The sequence below is a fragment of the Poecilia reticulata genome, linkage group LG14, assembly GCF_000633615.1.
Source record: "Poecilia reticulata strain Guanapo linkage group LG14, Guppy_female_1.0+MT, whole genome shotgun sequence".
Lineage (NCBI taxonomy): Eukaryota > Metazoa > Chordata > Actinopteri > Cyprinodontiformes > Poeciliidae > Poecilia > Poecilia reticulata.
This window is the reverse complement of record NC_024344.1, coordinates 15,202,482-15,226,496: the sequence shown is the minus strand read 5'-3', so window position 1 is coordinate 15,226,496 and position 24,015 is coordinate 15,202,482. Positions and strand designations below refer to the sequence as shown.

The window sequence follows — 24,015 nt, the reverse complement described above, 5'->3', positions numbered from 1 at the left end:
AGATGGTGTGGTAAACCAATTTATTCATTTCTTAAATTCTTGGTACATTCAGCACTTGGAGGAAAAAAACAAACTGGAACTAAAAAAAATTAAAATATTAAAACCGCAAATGTTACTCTATCAGAAGATAAACCTTTTGTATTCCTGCTTTCCTAAGTGTGAGGGGTGAGGCGGGTCGGCTTTACAGATCCGTTTCCTTCACGTCGGCTCGGTGCAACACGTTTTCCTGTCTCGCTTGTTTCAGTGTTGAGCCCAGTTCTTCTCTGACTCACCTGCTCCAACTTGACAACCATCTGAGAAAATAATCACATTCAAAAATAAAATAACCTTCGCTTTGACTAGGGGCCATTTGTAAATTTTGTGGTATTTACATAGATGGTTATATTTGACTCTTTAGTGCTGATCAGTAAAACGGCTGCTAGAAAACATGTCGGGTCACGGTCGGGGATCTATTCTGGACTGGTTTTATTACAGGGCTCCGAGGAGGAAGGAACTGCGCGACCACAGAGCTAAAATAGTCAGGCGGTCCCCAAAACCTCAGCGGGGCAAAACGAAGCGGGAAGCATGAAAACAACCGCCCTCCGCTATACATCTCATCAGTGACGGAGGATCGACAAAACGGAGACAAAAGAACTGGTCGAAGGAAAAAGACAAACAGACACTTTCCTATAAATCAGAAATGCTTTTTTTCTGTAATTGAACGATAAAGAGGAGGGGGGGCAACGACAGGAGTGTGTGGAAGACACCGGCGTCACGTTGAGCCTTCTACAGCGTGGCGAGGCAGAGGCTGAGGACCGCAGGACTTGCCGTTTCTGCTGCGTCCTCTGCCTCCCCCTCCCCTCTCTTCATCGTTCCCCGCAGCGTCCAGCGCCTCAGCGGCGCCTGTCCCGGGGGTTGCTGCGGCTACGGGAACGCCGGGCGCTGGCGGGCCCCGGCGAGGGTCGCCTGGATCGGTGGTTGCTGTCCCTCCTCTTGTCACCCTCTCTGTCTCGGCCCCGCTCCCTGTCGGCGTCGCCTCCTCTCCCAGGCACCCCGCTGCTGCTCGCTGCGGCCCCGCCGCTTCCGCCTCCACCATCCTTCTCGCGGACCTTGAGCCTCTCTTTTTTCTCCTCGTCACGTTTCTTGTCTTCCTCCTCCAGCTCCTTGCGCTTTCGCTCGCGCTCCTTCTGCCGTTCCACGCGGTCTGAAAGCCTCTGGTTCGCCTGAGTTTACACATCAGTTTCAGTCAGTCAACCATACAGCACGAAACAACAGAAGACAAAAAGCGTCTTAAAGTAAAGAGAGACCAACCTGCTCCTCAGTGAGGGGCAGCCAGTATATACAGGGAGCTGCTTTGGTCTTGAGGAACAAGTCATCTAGCAGTTTAGCAGGAGGCTCATCTCCTTTCTCTGTCAGAGAGAAAACAGACATGGATCATCGTCCAGCACTGGCGGCACATTTCCACTCACCATTACGGATGTAAAAAACAGAGAGATAGGTGTATCCTTGCTAACTAGCATATTTAAGGCCAACTCTTTTCCCCCAAACAATGGAAGACATTTTAAGGCCTCAATTTTACATGCATGAATTTAAGATGTTTCCAGGCTGCTTGGACACCCTGTACATTCAGTTTGTTTCCTCTTGGCTAACAATAGATGGCGAGGAATACTGTTTTACGCCTTTGTAAAACATTAGCAAATGAGATGTATTCACCCGTCTGTTTTTTTCACTTAATATTTCCGTTGGATCCCGTGAAGTTCCTTACCCTTCTTGTCGGTCTTCTTTTCTTTACTCTTGGCTCGCTCCCTCCTCCTGCGCTCCCTCTCTCTGGATCGCGATCGTCGTCCCTCCTCTCCGGGTCTCGCAAATTCCCGCACCTTGTCCCGGTCCCATTCCCGCTCTCCTCGCGCCCGCTCCCGCCGCTCCATCTCCCTCTGTCGCTCTGCCAGCAGGTCCCGCACGCCTCTGTCCCTGTCCCGCTCCCTGTCTCCCCGCTCGCGGTCCCTGTCCCTGTCCTGCTCTTTGTCGCGCACAGGCATCAGAGGGGGCAGTCGGGGCTGAGGAGGGGCAGCCGGGGCAGCGTGATCCTGCTCTTTCTCCGGCTTCCGGATGCCTTTGTGATAATCCAGCTGTTGAGGCGATATGAAATGGACATGAACAAGATGATGGGGAAAAAAAATGTCCCAAACAAAACAAAACATCTAGACAAGAGAGACCAGGAGTCCAAGAGAAACCAGAGGTAAACTTCAGCCTTCATCACCTCATCTTGCTCACAGAAGTCCACACCCAGCACCTTGGGGTTGCTAGGCGGCCATTTGACTCCGTGAAGAGCCGTCCTGGTGGCGACTGCTTCCTCTGTCGTCGTGTACTGCCGGAACAGAACGGGACAAAAGCAACTCATCAAATTAATCGTGATTAATCATTTATCTAAATTGTCAACTAATTTAGTAATTGATTTAAAAAAAAAACCTTTGGAGGCTAAATGAAAAATTTGTATAATGTGAAAATATTTTAATCTGTTTAATCCATCAGAATAACTGATGAAAATAATCGAGCATTAATTTGAAAGTGTAACCACATCTCAAAAAACATAAATCAACATCAAAGGATGTCCTTGTGAAAATGCTGGTTTTATTAGAGGTAAATGTAGGAATGTAAAGTAAAAGCTCCATTTAAATTATTAGCCTGATTAGTAGTAATGAGTCGGTCGATGATGTCACGGCATACCGACTTATGAACGTTTCAAAATACATAATTATCAGTTAAACCTCTCTAAGGCTGAGAATCCTTAAAAGTAGGGCCACCTCCGTAAAGCTCTTCACCGCTTCATGCAGCAAACGGTGACAGAGCTGCCCCTCCCCCACCCGTTGGTGTGCTGACATATTTTTGAAGGAAGCCCGATCCGTCATCGTTAACACTGTTTAAAAACAAAACCATCAAAGTCCAGACAATGATGGTTCATCTGGTCTCCAGTCAGCCTAAAGGCGCAAACATCACAACCTCTAACCGCTGAACTGCTCACCGTTTTAGGCTAAATTAGCCTAAAAATGGAAATCTAGTTGCTATTTATCAAATGGTAAATAAAAATAAACATCTTTCCTCAATATGTTCCAGTATTTCACCCAACAGCAACAACTTTCTGTTTCAATTTACTTTCATTTTGTGGCATCTTTTGTATTTTTACTCAAAGTTCTCATACAGTGAGAATCTTACATCAGCTCGTGCCTCCATACTAATAAATTATTAAAGTGAATTAATGTTCTTTAAAAAAAAAAAAGAAAACCCACAAAAATTGGATAAGAGACAGAGCAAGCATCAGTCAAAAATGATGAAAAATAAACATCTGCTGCTTCAACATGTGTCAACTTTTTAAGTTGAACTAATAAAAGGAGGAGGACGACAAATTATAATAATTCGAGAGCATTTTTATTAACAAAGCAGGTTTGATTAATAAAAATGTCTGTGTTCAGTGTAGTGAATCAGCGCTGAGCAGCTTGTCCTCACCGTGACGTAGCAGTGAGACTTGATCTTGTCGATCCAGAAGCCTTCCTCCACCACGCTCCCCGTTCGGTTCAGCAGCTCTTTGAGTTGGAGCAGGGTGAACGGTCGGACCTACCATGAAAAGCCAGGTCAGAATCAGAATCAGAGTCGTTCTCTGGTAAAACGGTGGAATGTGTGCAGAAGAAATTATTTATAATGAGCTGATAGGTGTTGCTGGCCAATTCAAAAACAAAATGGTGGACGTCGAATCTCAGACGGGTAAATGATCCCCGCACCAAAGCAACAGAGTCAAAGAACTGAAATCGTGCAATTTGTGATAAATACAACCTACTGCAGATGCTTCATTTCATTCTTGGAGGCATTACATTTGTCTTTTTAAAAAAGCCTACAAACTGAAATCTACAAATCTTTGCAAAAATTAACATACAAAACTGTCAACTGGGGTTTGATCATCTCAGCATCTCCGCTTTATTTCTCCCCTTGCTCTCTCATGCGTTCCTGTTGCTCAGCAGGACCTGTATTGTAGTTTTAGTGCCACCCTCTGGTGAAAAGTCACCATTAGTGCCAAGACCAAAAACGAAAAGATAAACTCTTTAATTCCCATTTAGTATCTTGAGGGTAAATAATAACAAACATAGCAACGAGTCTGTCTGCGCTGAAATTAGCCAGCCTAATCTAGAGTTTTACCGCTGTGTGCCCTCAAGTCGTGCTGCTATGACACAAGGCTGAAAAAATGTACTGACTAAATGTGTAATGTCTCGTCTTGTCATCGTCTGGTTAGACATGCCCTGCGCCGCTCCGCTGGAGATTCCACCTGACTGCGGCTGGAACACCTGGGTAATTGTTCCTGACTGTAATTACGGCTCTAGCCGATGATGCGGTGCCAACACTGGCAGCAGCCTCATTCAACTCATTCGTGAAAAATGTGGGGGAGGGTTTCTCTAATGCAAGCTGAGCAAATGTGAAAAATTCACTGTAGCTTCTTTTCTACGTTATAAAAGAAATCTTTTTGTAGTTCATCCCCAGAGTAACTGACTCACCAGGTTTATAACATGGATGATGTTAGAAACTTTCCCCCGAGGCGGCGACGGCTGCCTGGCTGCGCGGACGGGGTCGTCGATGGTGACGGAGACGCCAGACTTCTGCTGACTGATGGAGCGCCGCACCAGACTGTCGCTGGGAGTCACTGGAGGAGGGATGGAGAAGGAGAACCGTTAAGGCAGGCAGGAGGAGGTGGGTTAGAGCTGCACAGAATCGGTTCAGTTTGCTGAATCTTTTCTCAAGACGGAGGCATTTAATTCTTCGACGTGGTCAGAGCATCTCTCATGGTGATTATGGGAAACTGCAGCAGAGAGTCTTCACTTCTTCCCATGTGAAAATCCCAGAGTTTTCCCAGAATCAAATTTCTTCTGCAGCTCCCAGTCACTTTTTTTCAGCCTTTTTTTTTGTAAATACAAAAGTTTTAAAAAGGAATTTGTGGCAGATTTTCTGCAATGATGAGGTTTCAAATCTAAAACCCACAAAAAACCAGAGCGCATAGATGGAAAGATGAACAAACAGACAGATGGATGTATGTATGTATGTACAAATAAACAAATAAATGTTAAAAAGATGGAAGCACAGATTAATAGTTGGTATGAAAAAACCATATTGTTAAGGAAACAATAAACTAAAGTAGAAGAATAATAAAAGCACATTTTAAATCAAATCAGAATAAAAAAAAACTATGAAATGTAAAAAGATTTAATTGTTCAAAAAGTGGTCCAACTTCACCTTTCTTTGGCTCTCCTTCTACTTTGACAGTCATCTGTGGTTCGGTCGGTTCATCAGAGATGCTCTTCTTTGTGTCTCTGGAAGCCTTGTGTGGTTTTTCCTCCTCCGTTTTCTCCATTTCTTCTTCTACGTTAGTCTGACCGTTTTCCTGGCTTTCGCTGGGAACAACCTGAGAGGGAGTAAAGGAGTCATCAGAATCGAGACAGAAAGACATTTAGAGGAAAAAAAAATCTTAAAAAAAGGGCAGCATCAAGATGCCCTCCCCTGCCGGACCTGCGTGACGGTGCGTCTGATCTTGAGACCTTTGTCTGGGTCGCTCCGGCCGGCGTCGGAGTTCTCCTCATCTCCGGACATCTGCATCTCCTCGGGATGAAGGTCCACCACTGCTTCCTGGTTCACCTTGATGTCTGGAATCAAAGACTGGAGGAGAGAACCGGAAAAAGTTTAACTCTTTCTGAAATAATTTCAAATTTGTTTATATACAATCTAATAACTAAAATAAAGTAAAACGGCAATAAGCAAACAAGTTTGCGTAAAGATATTCTACGTATGGATTCATTTTCATGAACACAAAGTTAAAAACTGGTTAAATATGAAAGAAAAACCAATTTCCAGCATGTGTAACAGCTTGCTGTATTTCAAATGCTCCACTCACTAAACAGGAGTTTCACACATTTCAGCTCATTTTCCACTCTGCTGTGAGCTCGTCTCCCCGTGAGCCGTCCGTACCTTCAGGGAGTCGGTGGTAATGCTGATCGATGGCTTCTTAACCGTGACTGCTGTGCTGGAGCCCCACCGCCTCTTCCTCCCTGCGGCGCTTCCTGTTTCGGGCTCTGCCGTTCCTCCATCTGTGCTGGCCGGAGACACTTTGCTGCCTGCAGGTGTTAGAAAGAGACACTTTATCACCGTGAAACATCGGTGGCTCGCTCTGCAGGGGACGGAAACCCAACAGACAAGTTACTGCAGGCCCACGGCCTAAAAGGAGAAAGGGATTCCTTTTGACCCAAATAGTTCAAGCAAGATTAACAGCAATTTGTGAAGAATGAGTACGAATAATTAGGAAAAGTTATTTTATTAACTGCATACCAGTTATTTAAAACTTTATATTAATTGTAGAAATACTGGCTGTACTTTGCGTTAGCAGCTACAGTTGTTCCAAATGTGTGATGCCACATAGATGCAAAGTATCCAAATAGACTGCATCAAAAGTCTGAGGTTTGTTGGATAATCCCTTATAATCCAGTTGAAATATATTAACATGCTGGATTAAAGCATCCAGCATGTTACTTTAGGTGTAAGAGCTTGTGAATGTCAGTTTAAAACCTACAGTTCAATTAAAGCTGGAAAATCAACTTATAAAACAACAATAATACACACGATGTCACTGTCTTTTGGGAACTTTCTGACGTCTCTTCATTCAGAAATCTGTCTGAAAGTAACAAATAGACGCCATTTGTTAAAGGCCTAGTTGAAAAACTAAGGAGAGTACTTCACCAAACTCCTTTCAGAGTCAGTTTTCTCAGGAGAGCGAGCAGCATAGCTCAGACCGTTAAATTCTCCTGCGCTACAATTTATAAATAATATCCTGTAAACAGGTATTCAGCATGTTACTTTAGGTGTAGAGCAGCAGTTTTTTATACTTTCCCTGGTTGATTTGGATCAAATTTGTACATAAAAAAACAGACATTCTTAAAACAAAACGTTTTTAAAAACTTGTAAATCATGATGTTTCAGACCATTTACCATTTCCTTTTCAGCTTTCCAAAGAACACAGCTTTGCTACAATGTTTTTTTAAGTGGCATACTTAAGAGATTTTCATTGGCTCCTTTTTGTCAGTTGCTTTAAATACTATTTGGGTCATTTCCACAGGGTTATTTTCTCCTGTAGAAGAAATAAACTGCACCTTTCTACTAACTAAAGATCTAATTTGAGTGTGTTTGGGATTTGTAAGTGTTTTGTTTTGACTGAGTGAATTAACACATAAAAAAAAATATCTGAATGAAAAAAGTTAAACATTTTACGTCAATCAGACTGTTAACTTTGGTAAACAAGTTAAAGGGAGATTAAGAAATCTTTCCCAATTGTGAAAATTAGTTGCTTTAGATACTGTTCATCAGAATAACTGTATTTTTTATGTCTTTAATTTCTTTTTCTTTCTTTTCAACGTTTTAATGATGTAATGTTTTTTTTTCCTCTTTCTCTTTCTCACTGTTTATTTCTGTTTTTATTTTAATTATGTAAAGCACTTTGAAATGCCTTGCTGCTGAAATGTGCTATACAAATAAAATTTGATTGATTGATTGATATTTCCAGACTATACATCTCTCATCGGTCAAAAATTGCATCATAAAGAGGAAAAACATAAAAGTTTTTATGGACTGCACATCGCAGGGCGGTCAAACTTAGAAATAAAGCGCCACTTTACAGTGACTAAAAACAGAAAGGCTGGTACCAAACTCAAAAACTAAACTCTGAAGTTTTAAAACGTGACACTACAATGTTTTAATTGGCTGCTGTTCCCCTGAGCGCGTCTCTAGGTCCTGACCAAAGCAGTTCTTTCCTCCGTTTCAGCAGAAAAAACTGATGGTTTTCAGGAACAGAGCTGTGGCTTCGACGACAGAAACATAAACTCGTTTTGAAATCGATTCATTAAACTACATCTGAAGTTTCCACAAATGTTACAACCCAAACTGGTGGACAACAAGCCACAGACTCAGCCTACCTACAAAGAACAACACCGCAAAAAAGATGAAAAAGTGACAAATATCTCACTTGGCGTTTCTTTTCACTGTAACCGATGCTGTGGGAGATAATAAAGGTGTAACGGCAATACTTACTGGACAGGGAGATCTTGCGAGCAGCAAAAGCCTTAGGAGTGGTGCTCTGCAAAGACAGGGAGACAGAAAGAGCATACAGAGACCCCAGGGGTGTGGGGCAAGATGAGAACCCAGAGTCCAGACCCAAACGGGCAACAACACATAGGAGGTGAAGAGGAAAAGTGGAGGAGGGGTGGGGAAAGGCGAGTTAGAGTAACTGAAACCTGCAGACTTTAACTGTGCCACTTTAAGGGCTCGCTGATCCACACTGACACATCAGAGTCATCCACCTATCGCTGCAATGTGTATGTGGAAGACTGATGCTAATAAAGAAATTGCAAAAATCAGCATTTCAAAATGTGCTATAAATAAAGTATCTGGTCATATATATATATAAATTTACAAGAAATGCAGCAAAAGTTGCTGTAAATCTGTTTCTATGCTTAGAATTTAAAAGTGATGGTGTAACTAAATAAGTGTTGAACAAAATGTATGTATATTTTTTAAACATCATTAATGCAGATAACCCCCCCCCCCCCCTCTTAATAACACAGCACCGCTTTAGCTTCACAGTCGGTGTGTTTAAAAACGAGAACTCCCAAATTTAGAACAACTTTTCAATAAACTGGCGGTTCTTAAAGTGCTAACTGCATTACAACAAAGCGCAGATCTTAACAGGAAAAATTTTAGGTCAAAAAAAAAAGTGACTATATAATCACTTGTAGACATTTTTAAATAAGAGGAATACTGACAAGTCATTTCCTGATACCATTTAAGACCTGATTCCTTACTGGCTTGACTATGGGCCCAACCGCACCACAGTGTGCACTGTGTCTAGGAAACAAGGATCCAATCAGAGAAGGCAGAGCAGTGAGTGCAGGGCTCGCTTTCAGTGTGCAGATTAACCGGCAGGCGGGAACTGATCACTGGATCGGACTCGGACGGGGCGGGGGAAGACTTGCTCTGGGCTTACTGCCGCTCACAGTCACGTTTCAGTCTTTTAGGAACCTCAGGTTTCATAGTGTTGCCTGGTAGATGGTGATGGAGGCAGGGCGGGGGCAAAGGTAGTGTCTCTGAGGTGTGATGTACCTCTGATGGTTAAAGAGGGGGGGCAGAGGGCAAAAACAGTCAAGAGTCTTTGAAATTGTCCCAAAGAGGTTTGAGATGAAGCAGCAGCAAAGATGATGATGTTTTTATTTGTAGACTGAGTCGTTCCAGTTGTTTCCCCCACATCCAACAGCAGCTTGAGTGTTGATTTTTCACAGCAGGCTACTGTCTTTCAGTCTCTTACAGGTGAAATAATGCAGTCTTTAGAAAACAACAATCCAGGCAAGTTGTAAAAAAAACAAAAACAAACCAAAACATGTCATAGTCCCAGCGCTGAACGCCTCTGGATTCAGACCACACATAGAGGATGAGGACACTTTGTTGGAGTAGCAATAGCTGGACAAAAACTGTTGCAATTCAGTGGCAGAGCATCACAGACTCCATGTTGGGTTTACTTGCGGCGTGGATCTGGCTTAAAGAGGCATAACGTGTTCAGTTCTGCAGGTGAACTCTGACAGATACGATTCTTTGTGCATCCACGGTAAATCAAAGTGCCGGGTGTGACGCATGGCGTGTCCTTTCAGAGTCAAAAGTCTGTCACACTCCTCCCCACCCCCAAGCAGTCGAAAGGTGGATAACAGTTTCTGTTGCAGTGATGTGTCCAGGCATCGACATGTTGTCAAAGCAATTGTAAAATCCACAAGAAAATGTCCATCAAAAAAAATAAATAAATAAAATTTTAAAAATCCAACACTTTTGTGGCTGGAAGTATTTTTCGTTAGTGGTTCTTCTTGGAGACGCGTTTGAATGTTTCTACCCAGAAATAATCCTCTGGGTGAATCGTGACGTACTGCATCAATTCTCAGTCCAAAGTCAATTCTCCACCACACAAACAGAGGGCGATGTGGGACCATGAGAGTCGAATCAGAGCCAGAACTGAAGCTTTCTTTCTTTGCTCTGCCTCGGGATGACACCTCGAGTCTTTGATTCACCTCAAGATGGTGGTGGGGAATCAACCCCACATGGTGCAGTACAGTCCAGCTTTAATCAGGTCAGCAGGATTCCAACCCCTGCAGCCACGTTGCTATGACAACTGCAGTAACCATGGCTGCTGCTGCTCGGCACAGCTCTGATGCGAGCTCCGCTTCCTGCTGGCTCAGCTCGCCATTGCAGGGCCAAGCAGGCGGGTTCTGCTCAGTGCCGTTCTGCTCAGGTTGCAGACTCTGGGCCTAACTCGGGTGCCATCGACGCACTTTGGCATAGCGGGGCGGGAGTTGTAGAAGGAGTAGGAGGAGTGGAAGAGGTGCTGTTGGTGGTGCTGGTGGTAGTAGTACTCAGCAGGTACCAATAGGGACAATGGAAGAGGCATGGGCACCTTCATAACAAAGCAATCAATGGGGTTTTAAAACAGCAATCACACCATCAATATATAGTGAGAGAGAGAAAGAGAGAGACAGAGACAGAAAGAAAAGCAATCATGATGGGACACAGAGGCAAATAATGGATAGAGAGGAGGAGAGAGAGTAAGCAGGAAGGGCGAACAAAAGTGAGAGAGGAAACGAGTGGGAATCCAAACAAAGTGAGAACAGCGTGAAAGAAACAGGAGAAGCAAGCTCTGGTCATGCATCTCGATGCGCACACACAACACGCTGTTAACGGCCGACACCATGCAGAGCCACAGGGCGCATACAGCTGAGACAGGTAGAGCCAAAATGAGACACGCGCTGAAAACTGCCACATAAAAACAAACCCATCATCTGACTGTCTTCAACCGGCTCAGGTCTAGCAGTGAAATATGCTCTAGGATCATCTTATTTCTGAAGTAAAGAAGCAAAAACCACCTGCAAGGGCACGTCCTGATTGAAGCGGGGTGATGAAGGAGCTCTGCACAAGTTTGACATGCATGAGTTGGCAAATGCATCTAGACTGAATGTACAGAGGTGAGACTGATAAGCAGAGATTCACCAATCAGGATTTTCTTTGATGTCTGATCTGCCGTTATCCCTCATTTGAATAAAACAGATGATTATCCAATTTCAAGATTATACTTATTTATTCATAAAAGCAACACTGCTTTACAGAACATGTGAGTTTTACAAAACATGCCGTTAGTTGGTTGCAAAAACCAACGGAAAAAATAAAAAAGCCGGCAATTACAAATCAGAGTGTATCGAGGTAAAAATGACATATTCTGACATCTGATTGGTGCATCTCCCATTTAAAACAAGTTACACAACAAAACTTTCGCTACATCTATAATCATGTTATTACTGTCATCCATTTAAACAGCTGCCAGTAGGTCAGTAAGAGGCAGAAATAATCAGCCACATTGTTAAATTGCTAAGCAATAGTTGCCATCTCTGAGAGAGAGCCTTTTAAAATCACACATTCCTCCTCTCCACTAACTCACGAGTGTGTAGGAGTGATATAAGCATGCACTCTCCTCACAAAATGGAAGCCTGACTTAAAACGCGACCAACATCTCTCCTCTCTCATTCGAGCAGCATCAGCACTTAACCTGCCGCTGCGTGGCCCAGACAGACAACAGACGTGTGCGAGACCATCCACATGACTAAGCTTGCTTTGAAATGGAAGTCTCGTTAAAAGTAGATGGAAGGAATGAGTTAATTCCCAAGTAACTCCAAAAACCCAAGTCCAACTCAGCTCCTGTTGCTTTTATCTTAAGATCCGATTCAATAATTTGGTGAGGGTAGAAACTGCTTTTACAGTGGAAAGGTAGCAAGAGTAAAAAGTTCTACATGAGCCAAAATAGTTTAAGTTTAGGGCTGTGTTGGTTTTGAGTGACCCTCCCCGAGCACTGCTAACGAAGCATGCTTTCACATGAGTGAGGATGCAGGTTAGTGGGAGACAGAGCCAAGACCCAAACGCCCACACCCTCCCAGTGACCTTACCTCCTCCATGCGGCTCTCGCTGCTCTCTGGCTCAGCCCCAGAAGCTGGTTGCTGGGCCATGGAGCTCTCAGAGTCCGGTTCTGCTTCCGTAACAGCGGCTGTGCTCGGCTCAGACACCTCCCTGCGAGAAGAGAGGTTAAATTAACTGGTTATTAGCACAATCCCACTCAAATTCTTGTACCGAGAGAACTTAGCAGCTCCTCGCACGTTCAGTTTGACGTAGACCGGAACAATGATCCATGTTTTCTTAAAAGGACAAAGTTAATTTTTTCTTAGAAACCTTTAGTACTTAGTGATGGATTTAAGGAATCAGTTCACAATCAAAGTTGTTTGGTATTCAATCAATAGCAACATGCTAAAAATAATACACATTTACAAATTGCAAATGAGGCAAGCAGATTTGTTGAAGAGGGTTTGTTATTAGGGATGTCTTAATCAGGTGTCGCATTAATTTAGCAATTTTTTTTTATTTTATTTTTAAATGGTGACGTAAAAATCGGACGACAAGTTTTAACTTTACTCAGAGAATACCGCAGTTTTGAAATGTTACCCGATTTCAAAACTTCGCCACTGCAGAGAAAAAGTTAAATGCGTTCAGCTCGATGATGACAAGATGTGGACTACCTAATCAGCTTGTTGAATATTAAACAGAATGACAGTGAAATGCAATTAAATGTCATAATTTTAAAAACTGACGAGTGAAAATAGACTACGACGAAATGATGAGCATCGAAAAAGTCTGGCCCAATTTCTAGTTCCACTCCAATTCCACATAAAATTGAAGTCATCTTTTTGAAATGATAGGTATGACTGTTTTTTTTCCCTAAAAGTCATATCTGAACACAATTAACTGGAACCTGACTGAAATATGCCATGAGATGAGTCATTAAGTCATTTCACAACAGAAAGTATACCTGCCAACTTTAGCTTTGAAGTTCAGAAGGGCGTTCTGCATTAATAAATAAAAATAAAATAAAAAAACCTATAGGTGCAATACATGAACTAAAGCAACTCAAGTGTCAGAGCATAATAGCAGCTTTTTAGCCAAGTCTGGCCCCTATTAGAGCATTGCATCACTGCTGATGTTCAAATGTTACAAAACAAAATCCTGATCCAGACAACCTCAACTTACAGTCAAAACCAACTGACTCCATTTTAATTCTTTTTTATGTGGTGGTCAGTAAATCCCAGTTTTAATGCTTTTACTGGAAACCATTTAAATGGTTTGGGCTTTAACACTCCATTTTGTAGAGTCAATAATTAATCTGTTTAATGATCGCTATTTGCCCCCTGGCTTTAAAAAAAAAAAAATCAGTTCTATAAATATCTTTCCAACTTCAACAACTCTTTACTGTAAAAGTAAGCCTAGAGGTTAACGATGGCAGAATTACCTATTAAATCACTTATCGAAGGAGCAAAAATCTAGACAAAAGGTGACCAATATGGCCGCCGCCCTCAGTTTTACAATGAACCATATGAGGTACCACAGGACACAAAATGAGTTCGGTCAAGACAAGAGGAGAAACAGAAAGAGTCAGAAGAAGGGTGCCGGAGGCTGATGATCTGGGTCACTGCTGCTATAAATACCTCACCAGCTAACTGACACCCGGGGTCACAAACCAACTCATACTTCCAGACGTAAACTCGGGGATGAGTCTGTGGGTGGCCTTCATCTGATCCATCGGGGGGTCACTAGGCTGTACACCCATTGTGCTTACAATGAGTCAGACCTCACACGGCTCTGTTCGTCTAACGGTACCACTTTCAGAGTTTTTATGCTTTTCTACAATGAAACAAAAACAGAATTTTATTTTTAGCTAACCATCAACCCACTCTGGCAGCATCATCGCAGGCTTCTGCCTTTATGCTTTGACAGAAGTGGCATCCTGTAGGTGGGAGAATCGCATCCTCCAGCACCCTTCGTTCTTGTCTGCTTGCTCCTTTTCCTCCACCACCTGAAGTTCCCCGAATCTGTATGTCGGAGATTGCATGTAACGGAAACTACGAAATACAACAAGACGTGTTTCTGAAATGCAAAGCATGTGCAACAGAAGAATTGGAATGATTTGTCTTTAGCTTGGTGATATGTTCATCCTCTTATTCTGTTCCAAAATGAGGCTAAATGAACCATAAGATGAAGAAAAATACAAATGTACCAATGATATTGATCAGTTTTTAGTTTAGTTTTCCTAAACTAAAAACTGATTGGTCTGCACAGCAGAAAGAGGAAAACACATTGTAATTGAATAAAAAAAGAGAACGAGCTGGAACTACAGCCCACTTGCTGGGTTTCCTTTTTGTTGCCACAAATAATAATGCGACATTTGATCTGAATGAAGTGCGCCAGCACTACCAAGAAGAGACTAAGACTTGTAACAGATGATGTCTGATCCAAAGCTGTTGATGTCGTGGATCTAAAAGAACCAAAGACACAGACACATCTCTTTAAAAGACTGAAAATAGAACAAATACAATGTTGTGTTGACTGGAATCGACTGGTCATGCCCCCATCCTGGACTTCGAAGAGGTTGGGAGCTTTGTGGAAATGTTAGAGTTAAACTAAGCCTTTAGATTCTCTAGGGTTACATACAAAGATGGCACTTTGCGGTTGCTAATGCTAACTACACTAACAGCTAATAAAACACACCAAAAACAACTTACAAACTCTATAATTAGTTGTTTTTTTTAACTGGTGCAGCCCTGTTTTCACAACAGCGCTCATACACTGATACTTTGTATCTATCTCCAATAAATAATTAATAACCAATCACTGCAGAAAGGTTAAGAAAAAAAGTTGCATTTCAGTCCTTTAAGTGTAATCAATTAAAATCAGTATTGCCGGGTCAAAGCTTTCTAAAAGTAACAGACTATAAATAATGCACACAATAATTACTTAATTTTACATAGCATGCGTTAACAATTAACCTCTGCATTCATTTCTTTGAGTAGAACATGTAATATCCTGGCTGGCACTGTTCCAAAGTGTCTTTCAGGGGAGAGCCTGAAAAGTAGTACCAAACGTACCAACCATCTAGACCCCTCAGGTCTTCTGGTTCTGGGTACAGGTTTTAATTTTTATTTTCTTTATTTACTTTTTTAAATGTTATTTATTTTTATCTGATTGTTTATTACTCTGTGTTTTTGTTTTAAATTATGTAAAGCACTTTGAAATGCCTTGCTGCTGAAATGTGCTATACAAAGAAAATTTGTATAGCACAATTGATTGATTGATAGTAATAAGCTCCAGCTCCAGCAGAGCCTGTTCAACCTCCAACTCTAAAGATTAAGTCACAGGCTAGGTTTCAGCAAAATAACACCCTTTTCTTTACTCTCAGGGACACCAAACACAATTTCTCCTCACTTTCCTCTGGATTGAATGTCAAATTCTCAAAGCGTAGGCCAGAGGCACACCTGTGCAGGTGTAACTAAAGATTCAAACCTTTACGGTCAGGAGAGTGCAAGAGGGTAAAATTGTTACACATGGGGGCGGGGGAGTGTGTGCGTGTTGCTTCAACTGCCTTAAAGCAATAAAAGGTCTCAGCAGAGAGGTGAATAATCAATTCACTTGCTGCTCTTTTAAAATAGGCTGCTATCCGTCTGACGAGGCAGGAATGAGGAAGCTGAATGAAGTACAACTGTCACCTGAAGAGCTGTTTCATAAGCTGCAAAATGTGCCGTGAAAGTACTTTCAAATGTTCAAGCTATTCAAGAAACAACCACCCTGCTAGTTAACGACTTACAGCAGCTTAACAAAATTATTCAGATCTAATACAAATGGCCAGATCGGCCCAACACATTTGTTACCTATTAAATAAGAGGTAAAGTGGAATCCCACAGGAGATCATGAATGCTGGTGCCAGCTGGAGAATTATCTCACACAATAAGGGACCACTGCACAGCTAGCAGATGTCTGCTTTAATGATCTCCCTTGACAACGCAAAGATCATTACCAGCTATAGCCACACAAACTCCAGAAATAAATATGATGTTCATTAAAGACCTTCGTGCAAGAACATTGTGGACCTGAAGAACTAGAAATGTGTTCCTGTGGAATAGCAGGAGGAGAAAGCAGTGTTTTTTTCCTCTCCACATGGTATCTGAGGCCATTAGTTATTCATTAGTTTCCTTCAATGATCAGCTATTTTAGACATTCAAAAGAAAAGGGGACCCTCACCCTCCTCCCCCAACAAAATCTTCAATGCTCCTTCACCCAACAAAAGGCTTTCACCAACGCCCCCACCCCCTGTCTTCCTCACATGGGCGAACATGCAACACGCTAACCAGGCCAATGTGAATGGATGACACGATATTTCATAGTCAGGCATTAGCTGCCGGCTAATTCAGCAGCATGCGGCTAGAAAAAGAGAGAAAAAAAAACGACAGACGTTTCTCCCTTCCGATTTCCACATAATCGATGGAAAAGTACAAGCTGCAACCTGAAGCCTTCCGTCGCCTTTTGGCTCACCCTTACCCGTTTTTGTTGCCTTCGGACAGCATTATGACCGGCCGCGAAAGGAAAAAAAAAAACTCCCGTGGGGTAAAATCGACACTGCGGCGCTAGTGGCTATTTCGCTCAGGTGAGGGCCGGAGTCGGAGAAATGAAACGCAGAATCTGACGCGAGCGTTTCTGCTTCTCACAAGCCGAACACTGCGTCGGTATCAGGGATGCGGTGCATGCACGATGGCCATGTTGGCTAAGGACAAGCAAGCCTTACAGAATGCGGGACCGAGTTCCGGTCTGGGAGTTCCAAAATAAAAGCTTAGCAGACGCTTTAACATGGCGCACGTCTTTTAACATACGAGTAATGGCTGAAAACTATTAGGTAGGACCACAATTATTGTTCGAAGGAGAAAATAAGGGCACCGTTTTGACGGAGGTGTTGTCATGATGCTGAACAGCCCAGACATGGGTTTGTTTTATAACACAGCACCGTTATTTTTAGGTAATTAAAAATTAAAATGATTTATCATGCACCAGTTACCTTCCCAGGCTTAGTTTTTGGATATGTGGCGTAAACAAAAAATCTTAATCTTTTCAAATGTGTTTTTTTATTGTTAGCAGGTGGTATGTGTTCTGTTACTACAGTATGAAAAGGACTAAAAGAAAAACATAGTTTTGGATTAATGAAATCCAAAACTATGTTTTGTGAAATTTTGTAAGCATTTGTCTGAATCAGTTTCTGGTCATGCTGTCTGACAACAACTGGAAGAAAAAGTGACAATATTCTGTCTTATGATTCTCTGTTAATTCTCCATATCTGTCCTTTATTCAGTTAAAAAAAGCACAAACAGCTTCTTTAGTTCCTTTCAAAGAAACTTAATAGAAGTCAAGTGATTTTCAACTCCCCCAGGCATTCAAGGATAAGTAAGGCTCTAAATATATTTAATCACTTTTTAAAGCTGCTCCATCAGCTTAACTTCTACCAGTTTAGATTGCACACTCCTTTGTTTTAAACCACCAATTTTGTCCTGACAATTTTTTAAAAAATTTGTTAGGCTTTGTTTTAATGCTAAAGGCTTGCTTGTTCTTAAAATTGCTATTTTATAAATCAATTATTTAATATATTAATTCATTTTTTTGCTTATTCTGCCACCTAAATCTGACCAGTGATACTCAGTCACAAAATACATGACTGCAAATCAACCAAATTCTTGTTCTTCTCCCAGATCCAGTCTCAGGTTTTTGCTGGTCTAATGACACCTACTGTTCTCTATGTCTTTACAAAGTCAATAATACAAGGACCATTCAGGAATGTAAAACACTTGTTGGGAATTGATTTCAACTTAATATTTCCCAGCAGCTTAAACCAACAAGAAACAGCTAAATAAAAACGGATGCTTTTAATGTGCCATGCTGTGCTGCTTTTACCCCACCTTTGATTTCTTGATATTTTATATCTAAGGACATTCTTGTAATCTTTGAAAGTGCCTTTGATCTAAGTGCAAGCAGTTTGTTTCAAAATGAAAGGCTGTTTTTAATAAAACCATTTATAAAACAATTTATGTTGTGTGTAGAGACGACACTGGCTCTCCCTGTAAGCTTGGGAGCCAATTTATTTGTGAATGATCCAGATATTCAGAATTAAAGAAGCTTGTCAAACAAGATGTCTTAAAAAAACAACAAAATAACAAATGCCAAATGTGTTTACAAAAACCTTCCAAGTTCAGAACTGTCTGAAAATCTTATGACCTCAATCTCTAATAATCTCGTGACTCAGAAGGCTGCTTCTTCATTCATGATCTTCAAAATAAAGTGCACGTCAGGACACTTCATGTTTGAGCTTTTGTTTGCTTTGATATCAGCTAATATATGGATATTACTTGTATCAAAAAATTTGGAAGCTTCTCTCTTTTCCTGTATCTTAAATAAGCTTAAAAAGTCAGCAGATACACAAACCCTGATTCAAAAATTCAATAGCATTCAGAGGTTTTGCTTAAGTCTGTTAAATTAATGTCTGCACTTATTAAATCACAGCGGTACTGGGTTTGAGAATTTTACAGTAATATCTATGAAATCATGTATTACATCATATCTAACATCACAACAAAGGGATAAACAATGTAATAATGTCCAAAACCCCACCTGCAGACAGCCACAGTTCACTATGTGATATCTGCTGGTTTTCATTGTTTGTTATGAAACAGACCAAAGACTGGACACATGTCATTATACACCCCATGGACTTTATATTGTCAATATGTTAGTGTAGAAAAAATATCTAAATCTCTTAACTTAAAACTTGAAAATAAATCTGCTGACTGAACACAGATGTGGTTATATTAAGTCAATCTTAATAGGTGAATTAAAATGATCACTTACCTTTTTGAAAGGTTAGGTTTCTCTGAGACTTTTCTGAACTCTGTCTTTTTATGAACCTCAGGGTCTTGCTCTTGGTCTGCTTTCTGTGAGATAAATGAAAGAAGGACAAGTGAAAGGCAAATGCAAACAAAACAATGCACATCAAGAATAAATTAAAGTTTATTTTGCTCCGTAAGATCTAAAACAGAACAATGTTCAGATTGGTGCACATCCTGGGATTTTGATAAAAACTAATAAAAACTAGCATCTGATTAGAGGCTCCACAAATGTCAGTGCCAGCTGTGGCATTTGCAAAACCATTTGTTTTTTTGGATAGTTACTATCAGGGCTGCATTTCACTAAGATTTATCCTATTTATATCTTTTGTCATTTTTGAGACAAAATTGTCCAGCAACATACAATGTTTCCAATAAAGTAACGGTCTTATTACGGTTTTTGCTGAGGTAAAGATGCTGCATCAGCCAAGCCTTTCAAGATTAAACAAAAAGGCATATGATACATTAACAGTAAGCAGAATAGGTAAACCGATTATAAAGTCAATATTTTTTCTCTATAAATAAATAAATTTCTAATGAGCTATTTCTGAGTAAAACATTTATTTCCCCTCACTTGGTGTATTTAACCCTTAGTATCGGTATCGAAACCCTGAAGAGATTATTCTGTACTTTCTCATTTTCTGAGTCCTTGAGATTGAAAACACTGAAACCAATTAAGCACCAACCTTCAGCTGACTGGCAGGTTGAATTTTATCCCTGGAGGAAGAAGACGAGGATGATGATGATGAGCGTGAGGAGGACTCTGATTTGGAGTCGGAATCAGAGGAGGAACCTGAATCTTTTTCTTCAGCTGCCGCTCTCCGGTCGTTCTTCTCTCTTTTCTTTTCTTCCTCCTCTTTCAGCCTCGTCACTCGTCTCTTCTCCTCCTCCCTGCGTTTCTTTTCGTTTTCCTCTTCCTGGCGTCTTTTCTCCTTTTCCTGCTCCTCTTTCAGCCGCTGCTTCTTCTCCTCTTCAAGCCGCTTTCTCTCCTTCTCCCTCTCTTCCTCCAAGCGTTTCTTCTCCCTTTCTCGCTCCTGTGCTTTAAGACTCTCCTTCTCCTCCTTCAGCTGTTTCTCTTCCTCCATCTCCCTGATTTCCTGTTGCGTTTTGGTTTCCGCTGATTGAAGGGGGGATTCGCTGGAACACGTGGCAGTCGAGTGTGCCGTTTCTCCGGAGAACCCGGGGGATGAGGTTGCTTCCTCTGACTCCATCCTGTGCATGAGCAATGACAGCGGGCCGGAGCGACGCTTCGCTGGAGGTTCGGGACTGCTGGAGCCGGAGCTGGAGTCGGAGTCCTGCCTCTGCATGGCGGGAGGTGGGAAGGACGCCATCCCTGCGTCACGAACGCCGTCTCGTTCCTGATCGTCGGGGGGGCTTTGCTTTGGAGTGTCGGGCAGGGGGAACAGGTTCGGGGGCGGAGATGGAGGAGGCGTAGGGTGGCGCAGCTGCATGGGAGTGTCGTGGACCGGTGGAGGTGGGATGTGCTGCGGCGGCTGGAGCTTGCGTTTGGATCTCACCCCAGCTGATGACGACATGCTGGGAGCCACCTGCTGCTTCGAGGGAACCGCCGCCTTTCTCTTCCGCGCCCCTCCAGAACTGGGCCCCCAGTCCTCGTCCTCGTCGCTGTCATCATCGTCTTCATCGCTGTCGTTCTGGACGTGGTTGTCAGCCGAACTGCGGGCGGATCGGCTGAGGTTGAGCGCAGGCTGGGCTGTTCTGGGAGAGCTCAGGGAGGCGGCATCCTTCTCCTGGCCTGGGGGCGCCGCGGCCGGGTGACCCTGGCTGTCCGGTTGTCCCAGGACACGCACCGAGAAGGAGGCAACGGCTCGAGGAGGCGAGGCGGCTGCCGGCTCCTTGTGTCCCTGCTGGAAGGAGGACCGCTGTGTCCTGGCTCTTGGAGCTTCGGCGGGCTCCCGGTGGTGGGACGCAGCGGCAGGTCGGTGACCAATCACCAAATTTTCTCCTCCGGCTTCAGCAGCCGAGGGCTGGGCCAGGGTGCCAGGATGCTATTGGACAAAGAAGATGAAATATTTTCTTTTTTATCTGTGAAGGTTTTTCTAAAAATATCGTTTTTGCATGTAATGAATATCCGCATAATTTTCTTTTTCATGTCAGAGTTAGACATTACTTTGTGATGGTCTATCATATAAAATCTCAGTGAGATTGACTTTAGTTAGTGTTTGTAGGCGGACAAATTGTAAAAATATTCAAGGGATATACCGTCATATTTAATGACATACATTCTGATGAGGCTTATTTGTCAGATTAAGAGTAACTTTTGAAAATAACCTTTAAACTGTACTAAACATACTTTTCATTTATTCAGGTTAAACGATTTACATCCCTCATCTTTCTCATGTCTTTATTCAGGTTACTGACCTTGCTGACAAAGGAAGGGCTGTCATTGTCTTCAGAGTGGTCTTCATCCTCTTCTGGTCCAGTTGCACTTTCTGTGGGACGGGACACAAGGCGGGGTTTATAGTAATTAGCTGTTGGTACCAGACAACTGCTTGGTTATCTTGAATATCTGTAGAAGTGTTGTACCGTCAGCCTCCTCTTCCTTTTTGGCCTCTCTCGCAAGTCTCTGACGTAGGAGCTCTTGCTGCTGGGCCAGGTACTGTTTAATGAAACTGTTCTGGCACATCTCTTCTCCTATCTGCGACACAGAACGACAGGTCAAACGGCAAGATCTGGACATAAAATGTTGCCAAACTAAAACCGCTCGAAAATAATCTCCGACCTGAGAGTTGGGCTGCAGCCCGCTGTGAGAAGACGATGACCTCTGGAGGTTTTCCAGCATCAGAGCCTGCAGGGAGGAAATGAATCGACATTTAAGAGGTTAAACAAAGCAAACAATGACGTGTGTTATTTGTTATTAACCTTAATTTTGCCCTAATGCAACAGCTTATGTGTTTTGACATCAAAATACCAACAATTTTAGATTGCATTCCCTTAAAAATCATTACCTGTAAGGAACACACAAAAATGTTCTTAACTTCAAAGGAAATATTGAATTTTTAAAGGAAGTAATCCATTTGAAAAACACTTTTATTATTAAGTGAAAGCTAAATCTTGCTGTTAGATTACAACTTCATGTTAACACTAACTCAAACAGCCTACACACTGCACTGAATGACGCGCTTAGCACCAAAACAAGCATGTTTTGGCTGCATGCAAATCACAGGAATGGTTGTCTATAATATTACATAAACTCAGGACTTCTCTGAGTGTTCATTGTAAGCCTACAGCGCAGCACTTTTTAACTGTTTATAGATATTTTCACCACAAACAACATTTACATGCCTAATAATGTTACTGCATCTCAAGACTTAGACGAGCACAATTGTAAATGCTTATGTCACAAATATACCAATGGCATATTACTCAGTAAATGACATATTCCAACTAATCCCTTTCATATTCAGAGATATGCAGGTTTCAGAAAATTCAATTTCAGATTATTGTTTAAATTTGAATCAAAAAATGCAAGATCCCCTTAAATTACAATTATTTGTATGTTGCACAAAATAAAGTAGGAAAAAAACCAAATGGGAAGACATAGGTATGACATGGGGGTGTTTATTCTGAAAAAGCAGCGTTTGCTACATTTCTGTCCATAGTTGTAAATAAATCAGCAGTTTTGTGCCAAACACTGCAAAACACCAAAAATACTCAAACTTATTTATGAGTTTGAAAGTTATTAACCAATATCATTTCTTGTTCAAGGATGCAATAAGCTTTTGTTACAGTCCCTAAGGATATTTCACTCGTAACACAATTTTCAACAAAAAGCACTCGTGTAATTATTTAGCCAAGATACCAGTTTATTCTGGGAAAAGCAATTTATCCAAATTTATCCAGCTATACACAAACTTTCTGTAGGAAGACCTGAATTCACAGTGCACTGAGAGAGATTTGGACTGCTTATTCCATACACGGTCAGGCAAGTTCTGTTATTCTTTCATTGATGATACTAATAAAAATTAAGAGTCAATATTTTTCATGTTTCAACATTTAATTTAAAGGTGTTGAATTGCACAAATTCCTACAAATGTCTATGTATTTTTTTTTCTTTTACATTTACCTTTCAAAGGCAGTTTTAAATGTACCAGACATGTTTTACGTCTTATAAAATAATAATTAGATTTTTAAGAGATTTTGTTTCCTAGGTATTGAGTTTCATATATTTCTGCATGGCATATGTTATTCGTGCTGAGGTGGCACAAATATTACCAAGTTGGTACAAAGCCACCCCTAAATGTGTTTTGAAAATAAATACTAAGACCTCAAAAAAAATAAGCATTTTATGAATAAGACAAAAGTACATAAATTTGGCTACTTTTTAACGAGGATGCACCTTTCAACAGTTAGGACCATCTGAACTTAATCTTTAGCATTTATTCAAACTACGTTTCCGGTTGCTAATTGGCTAAAAGTCCGGTTCAACAATAGTCCTGTTGTGCATAGGAGACATTCCTGGAAAGAAAAAGCGCATACCGTAATAATTGTTGACGTTTGTATACTGTTTACATCGCTACGCGCGCTCCCGTAAGCCCCCCCACACACAGACATGCAATGCGCGCGGACGGGGGCTGTCATGTACTGTACACTCTGTGCGGCTGTTGGCTACTCTCAGCTTAGGCCTCGACTTGACAGGTGCACAGTTCAACAGTGTGCAACACGGTGCTCGGCGAACTGTTAGAAATCCACCCCGAAGCTGTTCGGTAGGTTTTTTTTGTCCTACTGTCACTTAGGGCCATTACAGCGTACAGTTGTTGACGCGTAATATCGTGTGCGTGGTGATTTAGGCATTCCCGCTTCTACACACTGTTACGGCCTCTAACGTTTACCCCCCTGATGCCGTTGCTCGCCTTCTTACCGAACTTAGCCGGACTCGACACAGACACCCAAAGCACGGGCAAAAACTTACCCCTTTAAGTCTCTTTATGAGAGTGTTTTTCTGCCCGCTTTTCGGTAGGTTCCTTTGCTCCAGAGCAGCTTTCAAATCAGCAACTCGGAGCGACTGTAGAGGTTTTCCATCAAGCGTAATATCTTCGTCCGCCATTTTGCTCCCTCCGCTCGTCTGAACTCCGACCAACGTCGCTACGGCTGCTGCTTAGCGTCACACTTC

At 42.0% G+C, this 24,015-nt stretch overlaps 1 protein-coding gene across 1 annotated transcript; it reads right to left on the bottom strand.

Annotated features, from left to right (window-relative positions):
• Position 1: 1 nt before the first annotated feature.
• Positions 2–23,991, bottom strand: acin1b (apoptotic chromatin condensation inducer 1b). Its single transcript, XM_008428001.2, has 17 exons — positions 23,815–23,991; positions 21,625–21,690; positions 21,429–21,540; positions 21,264–21,334; positions 19,571–20,890; positions 18,850–18,932; positions 12,030–12,150; positions 8,092–8,137; positions 5,983–6,128; positions 5,527–5,673; positions 5,254–5,422; positions 4,521–4,666; positions 3,484–3,591; positions 2,240–2,347; positions 1,745–2,108; positions 1,291–1,388; positions 2–1,202 (listed from the first exon to the last, which is right to left on the bottom strand). The coding sequence occupies exons 1-17, from the start codon at positions 23,947–23,949 to the stop codon at positions 873–875; spliced, it is 3,570 nt and encodes a 1,189-aa protein (XP_008426223.1). The 5' UTR covers positions 23,950–23,991; the 3' UTR covers positions 2–872.
• Positions 23,992–24,015: the final 24 nt, after the last annotated feature.